This window comes from Cervus canadensis, chromosome 24 (assembly GCF_019320065.1).
Source record: "Cervus canadensis isolate Bull #8, Minnesota chromosome 24, ASM1932006v1, whole genome shotgun sequence".
NCBI lineage: Eukaryota > Metazoa > Chordata > Mammalia > Artiodactyla > Cervidae > Cervus > Cervus canadensis.
The window spans coordinates 47,785,693-47,800,374 of NC_057409.1; the positions used below are offsets into that span (position 1 = coordinate 47,785,693).

The 14,682-nt window shown below is 36.9% G+C and overlaps 1 protein-coding gene across 6 annotated transcripts in view; it reads left to right on the forward strand.

The window, feature by feature from the left end:
- The first annotated feature begins 259 nt into the window (after positions 1–259).
- Positions 260–14,682, forward strand: part of SF3B1 (splicing factor 3b subunit 1) — a 36,435-nt gene continuing 22,012 nt past the window's right edge. For 2 of the 6 annotated variants that reach the window (XR_006265243.1, XM_043446043.1), the window contains exons 1-4: positions 280–431; positions 11,010–11,176; positions 12,447–12,551; positions 12,904–13,018. Coding sequence is in view for 2 of the 6 variants with exons in the window: in XM_043446043.1 (XP_043301978.1) it covers positions 404–431; positions 11,010–11,176; positions 12,447–12,551; positions 12,904–13,018 (415 nt within the window). In the remaining 4 variants the exon portion in view is untranslated. Of the gene's footprint in view, positions 432–11,009; positions 11,177–12,446; positions 12,552–12,903; positions 13,019–13,071; positions 14,651–14,682 lie in introns of those variants that run through there. The other 4 variants (XM_043446046.1, XR_006265244.1, XM_043446045.1 and 1 more) reach the window with 4 other exon arrangements.

The window sequence follows — 14,682 nt, forward strand, 5'->3', positions numbered from 1 at the left end:
CTCAAAACGCCGTCTGGTGGATTTGGAGAAAGGGGACTGAAGGTCTGAGGCTTCTTCCAGTCCTGAAACCTCAGTGTTTCTCTCAGCGACTGTTTTTAACTGCCCTGGTGGAATCCACTTTCCTCCACGGCAGAGTTACTCGCTATAGGGCGCTAAGGCTCACGTAGTCCTTTTCGGGTTTACCACGGAAACCGTCTGCGGGAGCAACCCTGACTCCTCCCTCCGCCCACAATGCACCTCTCTGTTCTACCTAGGTGGCTGCTCTGTCACGTGTCACCGGCCGCGCGCGCTCCCGCTTGGCGCTTGCGCGGAGAGCGGCCCCCAGCTATTTTTCTCCGTGGCAGCGGTGACGAGCGGAAGTTCTTGGGAGCGCCAGTTCCGTCTGTGTGTTCGAGTGGACAAAATGGCGAAGATCGCCAAGACTCACGAAGGTAAGCGGTTTTCCCGTTGTTACGTAGATTCTCCACTGCCAACCTGCTACGACTTTGCTTTCCTAGGTTTCTGCCTCTTCCTGTGGTTTCTTTTCTGGGGGTCCGAACTCGCGTTTTGGGCCCCGGGTTGTCTGCTCGGCGCCAGAGCCGCAGGCCACTGCCCCGCGTAATGGCGTCCTACTCGTACACCCCCGACAGGCGCTTTGTTCCGCGTTTGGGTGCTGCTACTTCAGCATTGCTTTTCTTCTCTGACTGGGGGCCTCGTTTAAACAGCCCTCTAAGGATAATTCCTGGGTAAGGGAGCGGGGACAAAGGCGTGGGAACAAAGTCTCTCTCACCTCTCGGAACTGTCGTTGGCATAGTCTGCAGGGGAGGGTCAGAAAAGCCCTGAAATACGGCAGCCGCTTTCCGGGCAGCACTCAGTCGAGTTTAGTCAAACTGAGGCTCGTTACTCTTTAAGCTTGGTTAATTTGTATGTCTTCAGGCGTCTAAGATACACCTTGGTTTTTTTTTTGGTTGTTGTTCGAAATGATTTGGAAATACAATCTGGTAGTTTTCTCCATCCTTGATTACTTTTAGTGTAATAGGGGCCTTTTTTCTTTTGAGACTGATTTTCGGTGGAACAGAGAAAGGCACATTAATAATAGCCAAAGCTTTTGAATAAGTTGGCCGTTTTGTGAAATACAGAGTGTGCAAAATTAGGAAAATGTTGAAATAGGCTGTAGTCCCCCTTCAGGGAGTGTTCAGAAATGACAGGAAGTAGGGGCGCTTTTGAGAAAAGACGAGGTATGGGAAGTTGGAACTGCATTCCTTGATTTTTGACTTGAAATCTGAAATTTTCATCAAACACTGCTTCGAAGAGTTACTTTTATTTCAGACGTTTTTTACTTTTATTTCACACGTCGTTTCTGGGTTCGTGGCTTGGTGTTAGTCTGTGGGAGGTAATAAAGACTAAGGTCATCAAGTTTTATAGTCTAGTGGGGAAACAGGTATCTATCTTCATTCTTTATGAGGCAATTGAATGCTTAAACAAATATAAGCTACAGTGTATTTTGGGAACCTGGTTAACGGAGTCATTAATTTATGCCTAGGGCTATTTCATAGAGGAGGTGACGTATCCCTGGTCTAAAAGGATCAATCGGTTTTAAAGTAGGGGAGGACATTGGAACTTGAGACGACGTCTTGTACCTAAGCAGTGACTCGTGAAGATGTGTTTGGCTAGTTGTCTGTGGCAGGAAAAGAGTTCAAGGAGGAAAAAAGTAGATGCTTCTGAAAAACGTTGGTTGGGGCCGTTAATGATTGTGTCACCCTTGGGAATGCAGGAAAAAAACCAGTTTTCTGCAACTTATGAAACAGACTAATGAAGTGGCAGTGACTTTTATACTTTTACTGTTCTTGTTAGGTATTTGGGATTGAAACACTGTTTTAATCCCAAAGTGTTTTTTGGGCACTTCTGTCCTTAGACTACTACTTTTGTAAAATAATTAGAAAACATAAAGATGTTGGCTATTCTTGTTTATCTTGGAGATTATTCTTGTAGATTTTTCATTTGGGGCATTTTGTGGCCTTGATTACTTTGTTTATCAGTATCTTTATGATAGGATAACTTGGATAGGAAAATCAAAGTTATGATTAGTTTTCCTGTGTTTTAGAAGCACAGTTGAAAGTTTTGGTCTGTAGAAGATTACAATTCATTTACCGGAATTGGTTTTATATGGGATTATACTCATGAATTAGCTGAGACCTAAAGTATTGGAGCATTCAGTTTCAGGTGTGAACACTATCTGTATACAAGACATTGTCCAATCACTTACTGGAGTCTTAAGTGTGATGAATGTTACATAGTTCCTTGTTCCTTCCTCATGACATTTTCCTGGAGAATACTAGTCCTTCAAAGTCCATCTCTGTTTTTACTTGTTAAGCCATCTCTGATAAACTGGATCAGAATTACTTTCTTGGGTTTTTGTTTGTGTGTTTGACTTGCGTGTGCTGCTATTACAGCACTCCTAATCTTTATTACTTATAATATTTTACAGTGTTAAGGTTTTCTCTTCCACTTTGCAGTTATGTACAGAAACTGTCCTTTAGTATCCACAGTTCATGATGTATGAATGCTGAATATTTTAATCAACACTTATTGAGAGATTATACTGAAAGTATTAAAACTATCACAGAAAGGGGGCACTTAAACACCGACCTTTGAACAGTTCGGTAGGTTTGAATACTTCTGTTTGGCTAAGATAAGTGGAAAGGACTTAAATTTGGGGAACTTCCTAGCTTATATTTTGGGAACCTCCTGAGAAAAATGTTAAGTTAACATCAAATTAGGATATTTGGCTAGGCTTGACTTTGACTTTGCAGTATCTACAGGATAAAGCACCCCTCTTCATTCTCCGAGCTAACGTTACTTCTGTGACTTACGAAAGTCATTGGTTGCGGTAAAGGATGATCTAGAGGGAGTAAGGGCAACCTTTTAGGATGCTGAAGCAGTTGAGAGGAAGTCTTGAATTTGAATCTCACTGGAGCAGTCTTGGGTTTTTTGGGCTGTGCTGCGTGTCTTGCGGCATCGTAATGCCCTCACTAGGAACTGAACTCAGGCCATGGCAGTGAAACACAAGTTATAACCACTGGACCACCCGGGAACTCCCTGGACCAGCTTTTAGAAGTATGTAATACTTGTTTAATTTTTGTCTTAGAGTTGTCCATCATGTTGCTTTTTTATATAAAAATTACAATCTTTTCATCCTAAATAATGCTTCTGGTAGACATTTCTTTGTTGTAACTGGTAATTTATTGTTAAAATATGGCTGCATCGGTACTTTGTAATTGAGTCTTGTGAGATAAATGATACTTTAGTATTCAAGCTGAAGTAAGTTGTGGTTGTACCTTCCAATATAGTTTTTTTCCATTGGCTATTATTTCCCTTCATTGACCCAAACCAATTTTTTTTTCTCTTGTTGTCATATTTCTTTCAAATATTTGTTAGGATCAACCCTTAACATCCTCTTTAACCAACCCAATTATTTTTTTTAATCCTGGGTCACTGTGACTTATAAGCTTTCCAGTATTGAAATATAAAAAGAACTGGATTTATTCAAATCATATGTAATCCCTTTTTGCATGTTGTGTCAAGTGTATAAAGTTGTTAGTGTGCGTAATCTTGCCAGCCAGCAGTTCTTCAGATACTGCAGATTTTGGCCCATGAGGGAACCACGCTGTTCTGTTTGGAAAGAAAAAAAGATGGATTATCCAAAAATTGCATGTATTGGCTTGTTGGGCCACTATCCCTTGAATGGATTTTCAGGGGCATCACAAGGCTGAAAAAGTTTTCTCCCTAATTCTTTGCTTGCAGAATGGCTTGGAATAATCATTTTATTTCTCTGCATCTTCTGAGATTTTTACTTTCCTGTGTCCAGAATAGTTATTATTTCAGTTTTGTAGACATGCAGTATGAATGTTGTTAGTCAAAATAAAAGAAAAAAGTTTTTTAAAGATTTCAAAATTTTTCTTCCTGTAGAATTATGCAAGAATTTAATTGATATATTAGTTAGGAATTAATCTTTTAGGAACTGTTATTTGTAGTGTTCAGTAAAATAGTTTACCACTATAGTTAGTTGTCCTACTAGGGTTTTGTTTAAGGAAAAGACTGAGAGTTGGTATACAGAATATACTTTCTACTTTTCTGCATGTTTTTTAGAAGTCTCGTATTTGAGAAATCCTTGTTTACCACTTGCTTCTGATTGGTGGTGATTAGGTGTTACTTATGGATCAGACTGAAAAGTGTCAGTAAATGATTAACGTACAAAGGCTGTGTTTGGGAGAATTCCCTGACAGTACAGTGGTTAGGACTCCGAGCTTCCACTACAAGGGCCACGGGTTCGATACCTGGCCAGGGAGCTAAGATCCCACAAGCCTTGCAGCAGGACCAAAGGCTGTGTCTGTGTAGTGCAGAGGGATCAGTTACAGAACGTCGCAAATAGTGCAGACTAAAAATGAGGAGTAAAGATGTGTCAAGGAGGAGGAAGTGCTATACGCTAGACTTAGCATTGTCTGAGGCATAGAAAAAAGGAAAGGCACAGAAGGGGAAACCAGTAGGACAGAATTGGTGGGGAGCAGGTAAACAGTTGTATCAGATGTGACCAGTGATGGTTTATTTCAGAGTTTGATATTTAGGGCTTAGTTTAAAATACAAACAGTAGGTTAGATGTTTTCCATCTTTTAGAAGGTACAAGTTCCAGCAGTATTTTATTTTTTGATGTCAAACTCAATTCCCAGATGAAACGTTTGATGAATTTATGTCAGGAAAATGTCTATAATTTTAAGTTTTAAATTATCACGATTTTTGGATTAGTAATACAACAATTTTTAAGTAAATAAAAAATGGAAATCTGCTTTATTGAATGACTTGAGATTTCAAATGGGCCACTTCATAAGTTTATTCATGAATTCACACTGTTAATATAATCAACCTCTTGTCTCCTAGGGAAGGATTTGTTTTCTGATAGTTGAAAATCATCCTAGGATCAGTTTCCCTCCAAAAAGAGAAGAGTTTCAGTTGAATGATGACATTTCTGTAGATCACTGGAGCATAGTTAGTTTTTAAAATATATATATCTTAACATTTAGAAGATTTCACATTACCATCACTTGCAAGATCAGTAAAACTGGAAAAGAAAAAAAATGACAAGAATTGAAACTTTTAAGGGTTAAGATAGTGTATCAGAGAACTTAAAAAAATTCTGTTTCTGTATACCAGAGGATTCCATTTCAGAGAAGAGAGAGCTTTTATTTTCTGTTGCATGGGGCCAGAGGCTGTGTTTTCAAAGGGTTAGAAGAAATGAGAACCAAGAATGAGAAAAAAAGGAGAAACTTTAAATTGCTTTTAAAACATTTTAACTTTTTATTGAAAACTGAAAACATACAAAAATATAGTGAAATAAACCCCCATATTGTGCTTATCATGTAATCATGTGGCTTGAACAGTTGTAAAGGCAGAGCCACCTTTGCTTAATCTCTTCACTAGTCTTTTTCACCTTTCCTGTTATTTCAAAGCAAATCCCAGATACATAATTTTATCTATATATTTTTTTAGATAAACGGATAAATTTATTTTCTGTTTATTAGACCTTTTTCTCAGTCTTATCATGGCAAATATAAACTATGTAAGTCCTAATTTCTTTTTAAATTTTATTTATTTTTAATTGAAGGATAATTGCTTTACAGTATTGCATTGGTTTCTACCAAACATCAACAAAAGAGTCAGCCAGAGGTTTACCCAAGTCCCCTCCCACATGAACATCCTTCTCACCTCCCTCCCTCGCCCCCCCCCCCCAAGCTGTTACCAAGCCCTGAATTTCCTGAGTCATGTAGCAAATCCCCATTGGCTATCTATTTTACATACATCCATACGTTTTTCAGTGTGTATCTCTAAAATATAAGGACTTTAAAAAATACCATTATTAAGAGGTGGGGGGGAACATTATTGGGAGTTCCCTGGTGGTCTAGTGGTTAGAATTCAGCAATTCCACCGTGATGGCCTAGGTTCAATCCTTGGTTGAGGAACAGAGATCCTGCATGCTGCATGGCACAGCCAAAAAAAAAAAAATCTGTTACTGAACCTAAGATTAACAAAATATCCATCAGTGTTTGATTTTGCAGATTGCCTTATAAACATTTTTTTTTACAATTCATTTGAATTAAGTTCCAAATAAACTTTTAAACTTAAATAAACTTAAATTTTAAATCTGTACATTCCTCTTTCATGTCTTTTTATTTTTTCTTGCAGTTAATTGGTTGCAGTGCCTTTGTCCTGTAGGGTTTCCCAGAGTCTGGAGGGAAAGGAGAAAATGGCAATAAAAACACAACTACCTGTTAGACACTCCCACCACTGCTGTGACAGTCAGGGTGTCAGGTGGCCCACAAAGCAAGGGAAGCTCAAGAAAATTAATGGCTTTTGGGAAAAGTACAGTTCTGAAATAATACTCCGGGTTTTGGTTAGACTAGCCAAGGCAAGGAAGTCTAACAAAGGACTTGGAAATTCACGTGTCCCTCCCACTCTTAACTTTGCTAAGTCACTGTAGTCTGGTTAGACTCTTTTTGACCCTGCAGAGTGGAGCCCTCTAGGCTCCTCTATACATGGGATTCTGCAGGCAAGAATACTGGAGTGGGTTGCCATGCCCTTGTCCAGGGGATCTTCCTGACCCAGGAATCAAACCCTGATCGAACCCTTGTGTCTCCTCCATTGGCAGGTGAATTCTTTACCACTAGCGCCATAATGGCAATGAATATACTCGCAAAATTTTCTAATCTTTATTGCTACTGGAATTTTTTTTTTTTAACTCCTACTGATAGACATACCTTAAAATGGAAATACTAACTTAAGAAAAACTCTGTTCTTGACAGGTTATCCTCTCGAATCATCCTTTAGTGAGGCTCTTGCAGGCTCTTTGGTAAATACAAGTCTAATACCTAACTAATACTTTGATTTTTTTCCCCTAGGTCTTTGTTTGTTTTTTAACCACTTCCAGAATATGCTAGCTCTGGGGATTTGAAGAACCATACATCATTTTAATTTTAGGATTCTAAATCTACCATCAAGATAGGGAATTCCTGCTTCTTTTTTCGTTTCTTAAAAATTTTTATTGGAGTGTAGTTGATTCTGCTTTTATCTGTTTTAAAGTTTCAGCATTAATAACCAGGAGTGCCATCATAGAAGCCTCCTTCCCCCTTGATAGATTTTACTGAAGATGGGGGTAGGGTTAGGTAGAGAACAGAAGTGAGGCGCTTACGCAGATAATTTAGAAATCCATATTAGATGTTTATATCTCCTGTTACCCTTTAATGCCATAAAACTGGGATTTTACAATTTTGCGTATTCCAGCTTTTCTTCATTTTACTTGTTCCCTTAATTTCTCTCCTGTATTGTATTGGTCAAAATTCTTCTGTTATACAGAATAATTCATTTCTCCTCTGTTCTTAAACTTGCTCAAGTAAACCCACAAAAAGGGCTCCAAAAGTTTCTGATAAAATGAAACATGTATTTGTTGTAAGACCCAGCAGTCCTACTCACAGGTATTTACTCTGGGGGTATTAAAATCTGTGTTCACACAAAAACCTGTACACTAATGTTTACAGCATTTGTTTGTATCTCTGCAAGCTGCAAACAACTTGAATGCCACTCAAATGGAGAATGGATAAACACTCTGGTACTGTGGAATACAGCTTGGTAATAAAAAGGCATACACTATTGATACACACAACGTGAAGACTGGCATACTTACACGTTTTGGTGGATTAAGAGTGCTAGCTCTTGGCAGGCACATTTGTGACCATTAGGCGGTCCCAATCTTGTTCAACTCTAGCATACGGTATCCATTTTTCTTTATTTTCACATCTGAATGTCTTAAATTATAGAGATTCTAGATTGGAAAGGGATTAGATGGTAATAGAGGATTTGTTCATGTTGGTCATAATTGAACTAGAGCTAGATTAGCATAAACATTTCCTTCTTTGCCTCCTCACATCCTTTTTTTAATATTTTAGACCTCTGGTTTATTCTTTTGGGTATGTTCCACCTTGGTTTTCTTCATATTTGCTAACAAGTCTTAACATGTTAATCATTTGCTGTCTGAAATTATCTATTTGCTTATTTTTAGTCAGTTCATATTTAAGAAAGTACAGGAATACTTGTGTACCCCGGTGGCTGTAATGTAGTGTTAGGTAACTGAAAATAAAGAGTTAAAGACAACTCTTGTCTTTCCCAGAGATGTAGAATGTAAAATTTGAAAGCTGTGGAATTTTATAAACCTTTGCTGGAGAGAGAACTTTGAAAAATTACTTTCAGAGACTTCTACAGATCACGTTTCTTTTATGAAATGTAATATAGGAAAGTGTAGGGAAAAAATGTACTGAACACAGTGTAACCCATTGCCCAGCCTTACCAATTCTTAATATTTTGCTATAATTGTTCCACAATAAGAAAACTGTTGCTAAACAGTAAAGACATAAAATTAGTAGGTAAAGTTCAGTAGATGACAGTTTCTGAATAAATATATTATCCAAATAAAGGGATCATAGTTGGTGAAACCTTACAACGGAGAAGTTCTGTAGAGGGGAAATAAAGCTGTCTGTGATGTAAGTTGGGGACTGAGCACGCTGCACAATGATAGGATAGTGTGATGCAGTTTCTATGAAACAGTGCCCCTTTCTGGTTTTTTACTTGTATATCACCTAGAGGAAAATATAAAATTGGTGATTTTGGTGAGACTGGGATGGGGCTGCAAATGGAGAGGTGTTGGGCTAGGTATGAGTTTCCTGATAATGTGGAAGCCTGGGTTCATACCCTGGAGGTTCTGATTTAGTATATTTGAGGCCTAGGAGTCAGTTCTTGTAACAGATTCATCAGGTGATTTCGATGTAAGTAGTTAGTAGACTACACTGATGCTGTGGAGAGGAGATTGCAGAATATTTGGCTGGCGCGATTAACCCATTTGTGTTTATTGCCTGAGTCCTGATGACAGTAGCATTTGTGGTTATTTTTTTTAAAAAAAACTATTTACTTTCAAAAATGATAACATGCACCTAGTGGTGGTTGTGTTTTCTTTAGACCATAAACATTTCTGAAACTGGAATGTTCAAAAAGGAAAAAATGAGACTAGATCTCCACTCACCCTTGAGCCAATCTTACTAATCCCTGAGAGATTTCTTTGTATTATACCAGGAGAAAAAGTGTTCTTGGGGGTGGGGTGGGGGGGAGCTGATATGGGTTAAAGCTTAAACATATATATAAATATATAAACAACGGTAGAGAGAATAGTAAAATGAAGCAGTCAACTCAGATGATGATATTTCTGTTTGTGGTTAATTGTGATGGAGGCCCTTGGCTGCCTGGGCTACTGTAACAGTTTTGAGGAGAGAAATGCAGGAAAAATGAGTGGGGATGGTAGTGCTCTGATACACTGTAAGAGATTCATTTACAAACTGGGGCTGCTAATTTCAGTATTAACTCTGTTGCATTATTTTGAGTTTCTGAGACTTGCTCCCGCATGCTGTGCCTTGGACTAGATAATGTTATTACATTTTCTACTTTATTTTTTATTATTATTTTTTTTTAATAATTATTTGGCTGCGCTGGGTCTTAGTTGCAGTATGTGGGATCTAGTTCCCTGGCCAGGGAGCGAACCTGGGCCCCCTGCATTGGGAGCACAGAAACTTAGCCACCAGACCACCAGAGAAATCCCTACATTTTCTACTTTAAACCACACACATCTTGAAGACTTAGGGTTTTCTCCCTTAGCTGGGGGTGGGGGTCAGGCATTTATTTGTACCACGTGAATTTTTTCCTTTTGGTGCTTGCAAACTAATAAACGAGTGTTTCAGTAGTGCCTAGTATCAAAGGACTAGATCAGTTGAAGGTAATGAGCTAGCAAGAAATGCCTATTTGTGAGGTCACAGATTGCTGGCCGTGGAAATGCTTTTTTTTCTTTACACACCTATATATTATTCAGATTATTAAAATGAAACATTAGTTTGTAATTTAAAGTTATCTGGTGTCAGGAAAGACTTTCAAAAAAAGGTTGGAAGACTAGTCTGTATTTAAAGGAGACTGAAGAGACATGACTATATGCAATATGTGGTTCTTGATAGGATCAGGAAACAAGAGAATGTGTTACTAGGATGTGAAGGATGTTATTAGAATGATTGGGACATCATGATTTAGATAATTGGTTGAGATATGAAGTTAGATTATAAGATGATGAAGAGTTAAAAATTAGCAAAGCAGTTAAGAAGAGTTGACTTCATTCACCATATGTGCATCTTCTGAATGTCAGACCTATAGACACAGTGCTTGGGGGACTCATTGAATGCTTAAGTGTTTCATGCTCATTATGTCATTTAATCCTTAAAATGAAACTCTCTGTTGTAGGAAACTGAGATACATAGATCAGTGTATTAATTAGTAGGTAAAGAGCCTTTAAGGCATACATTTTTATTCTAAAGCTCGGACTCTAAATTATAAATCTGATATGATGGTAGTTGCAGCCAAAATGTAGGGCTCTGTATTACATGCTTAAGAATTTAGATTTTATCCTTTGTTGTTTTACTCTTGAAGATGTTTAGGTTTTTACCTCTGAACTTGTTAGGAATGCAGAAACTTGGGTCTGATCTAGGCCTTCTGCATTCTAACAAAATCAGAACCCATAGACTATTTGTTGTACATTTGGGTTTGAGACCCACTCTCTACAGTACTGTTTTTACCTCTGGTAGTGTTTATATGATCTTAAGTGTTGTTCTAGCTCCCTAATCAACATCACCAGGATTTTTTTCAGTTGGGAAAGGTTAGAATATCACGGTAGTTTAATAAACTTTGGCAAGCTGTTTTTAAGGTAAGAGTAACTTGTAGTTGATGAAATAGGATTTCTTTTGTGTGCATAAGTACCTTCTGTTGAGGTGGAGATATTTTAAATTTATTAAAAATCAATACTTTTTATGGTTATTTTGATAATACCCAATAGAGAAATATATTATGTTGAGTCCTGTTTGGAAAACGAGATTAAGAAAATATGTATTTTCTTACAGATATTGAAGCACAGATCCGAGAAATTCAAGGCAAGAAGGCAGCTCTTGATGAAGCTCAAGGAGTGGGCCTTGATTCTACGGGTTATTATGACCAGGAAATTTACGGTGGAAGTGACAGCAGGTTTGCTGGATACGTGACATCAATTGCTGCAACTGAACTTGAAGATGTAAGTTTCATAGTATACAAAGAGTCCAAGCATTTTTTTGTTGGAGAGCAAGAAATATAAAGGAATCTTCTGTTTGAGTCATCTGATTTAATTTTGCAAGACATTTTGGAGATTGAGAAATCTTTTATTTGGGAGGATAAACTGTTGAAGGTGTCTTTCTCTTCTGAGACTTCTGGAAGTGCTCAGTTCTGACTCTTATTTTAAAACTAGTTTATTCAGCAAAGCACCTGGAAATCATTAACCATTGTAAAAGTAACCTACTGAGCTCTATCTGGAGGAGCCCTGTAAGAAGTGATTTCATTTTAAATGGCTTGTGACCTCTGATTTTTGATTGGTACTGGTTTTTTTCCTCCCTTGGTATCTTAATATGAATGAACTGTTTCTTGGTACTGACATTAATGGGCTTTTTTCAGCCTGTTTTAGTTACTCTGAAGGATGACTACCTCTCATTTTGAAACACATCTCTTAAAGTGTTTTCATATATTCCACAGAGCTTATATCTTGTCAGACCATCCCAAATATCCAAATTTGGTGAAGTAGCTTATCATTTTTGTGTGATTCAGTAACCTGTGTATATAGATTGTGAAACTTGTTGTTTTTATGAAATTCAAGCCATATTTTATTTTATAGTTAGCAAAGTGCCAAAGCAAAATTTGTAGAAGTCAGTCAGGCCTCTTTGCATATCATACCTTAATGGTAAGAGGCAATAATGGCTCTGTGTTCCAGAAGCTGAGCGGGAAATCGTTTTTTCAGTTCTAAATAAAATCAATGACGCGTTAAGATCTTCTTGAGATCTGCTTGTTGTGGCACTTCTTACATTAGTAAAATAATAATATAACATTATTCTGTCGAAACATAGTAATACTATGAGGGAAATACGTTTAAAATTAATTACATTTTACTTTTTTCTGTGGTTAAACCATGTTTTTTAAAGAAGAGTTAGACCAGGAAACTGGAGAATTCTAAAGAAGCTGTTTGTAGTTTCCAAATCTGAAAAACAAATTTAATCATGCCCACTGAGAAAAATGAAATGCTCACATTTTTCTAGTCCATGTATAACTTATTTTAATACACTTCCACAGAAAGCAGTCTTTATTTAATCTTTTTAAGAGCATAGAAAACTAAATTTAATTTTTTAAGTAGTTTTTTGAGTTGAACAGAAAACCCGTTTCATCATACTGTATTTTGATTTCATATTGAATCTCTATGTACTTTCTAGTTTCTAAGTTCTAACATTTCTGTTTGGTTTTTTGGGGACATTCCATTGCAGGATGACGATGACTACTCATCATCTACAAGTTTGCTTGGTCAGAAGAAGCCAGGATATCATGCCCCTGTGGCATTGCTTAACGATATACCACAGTCAACAGAACAGGTAACTTAAAAAAAAAATGAAACCAGAGTTTATTCAGTTAAAGAAAACTGAATGTCTCAACTCCCAGGGAAACTCATTTATTTTAGGAGTCAAATTAATGTTTTGAGGAGAGTTGATTTGAGAAAATTAGAAATAGTTATGTTACAAAGGTGATCATTGGATGAAGGGGATTGAACTATGGAAATTTCTCATATACCTTACTCTCACAGTAGCATTAATGTGAGTAATGATAAAGAATATTAGTAGGCATTTATGAAACATTTTTATGTTTTATAATGTTCTGACTTTTGTTTGTGATTTTCTGTTTGGTTATTTAATAAGTGAATATTAAGTGAGACATACCTCTTTTCAGTATGATCCATTTGCTGAGCACCGACCTCCAAAGATTGCAGATCGGGAAGATGAATACAAAAAGCACAGGCGGACCATGATAATTTCCCCTGAGCGTCTTGATCCTTTTGCAGATGGTAATTCTTTCCCACTTTTCTATAAGTATTCAGAAATTTATTTGTGTTAAGTTGTCTTTAGCCCTTTGATTTTTTTTGGCATGCTTATGAATTTGCTTTTCTTTTTTAAAATCCCCCTTACTATAGATTTGTGTAGATTTGGTTGAAGTCACAGATGCCATATTCTTCATCTTTATAATGCCAGTTTTCTTTCCAGGTAGAAGGACAAGAAACTAATGAGCCAATGCCATAGAAACGCAAAGGGTTAAAGGTTTTTCTTTTACTTTTGTTTTGGGTACGCTTTCTTTACTTTGAACAAATGTGTTTTTCTGCTCAAGATACTTTCAAATTATTGAAAGTTTTCATCCCAAATCTAGATTTTTAGGATTGTTACTTTTGAGAAACTGTTTCCACATTAGAGCTCCCCCCATATTGCTCTAAATATAGTTTAATAAATGCACCTACTTTGCTCTAAGCAAACTTAAAGTTAAAACAGAAGTATGTATACAAAGACTTTGATATTTTTAATAGTTGGAGTCTGTTTTGCTGATTTTAGTGTGCAGGTCAGCACAAGGGGCATAGTGAGCCTGATGGATGCTTTCCTCAGGTGAGTGAGTTTCAAAGTCAAAATTAGGTGCCTGTTTCTTAAAATTAGATTCTGCTGCAGGTTTATAAATTAGACTTTCAGCCTGCATGAATTAGTAGGGATATTCTTTTTTTACTTGCATAATTGTAATTGATTTAAACATGTATGTCAGAATTCACAGGCCCATACTAACTGTCCTTAATTTCTTTCCTACAGCAGTACTGCTATATGCCAGTCCTGTCTGCATTCTTAAGGGTGCAGTTCAACACATCCTCTCTAGATTATGGTGAAAAAGTATTCCAAAGGAAGTCTTATCAGAGCTAGTGTCAGAAAGAATGACACTATCAATTGGGCATGATCTTCAGCATAGGAAATGTCTTAGAATTTTATTATATTTTCCTAAATTATGATGCTATACTACTTGTATAGCTAATTATCACATTTCTAAAACATCGTGTGCCTCTGTGAATCTTGTATTATTTTGTTTGGGCTTCTTTAAGATATTTCGAAGTTTGAAAAGCAAATACTGAATCTTTAACCAAGAGACTAACACATCTCTTTGTACACCACTTTTTTTCTATATGCATCATAATAACTGGTAGAAGTAATATATTTCAAGTAATATGTTTCCAGTTATTTATACTTTCTAAGAAGATAAAAATATGTTTCTGGGTCAACAAAACATGGAAAGCCCATGAAGCCCTTTTTAGTAACATGACATCAGAATGAGATTAGAGGTATATTTTTAAAAAGTCAGATTTTCTAAACTATAACTGTTTTAGAACATTGTATGAAGAACTTATCTAGTCATAGTTACTTGTAGTCAGGATTTTAACAGCTTGCAACAGGTAATGTTTTGAATATAAATATCTTTCCAAAGTGTTACTAATGGTAAAGAGATAATTTTCTAGGCTTCTATTCTGCTGCTTGAAGTCAGAACTGCTGATGGAGACAAAGGCACGAAAGTGTACGTATTCCGGATTAGCAACCCAGGAACCCATCACTTCTGAAGACACTAAACTGTGCTGTCATTTTGTTTTTATATGCATTAAAATCTTTGTTTTAAACTGCTGTAGATATGTTTGTGTTCAAACAGGTT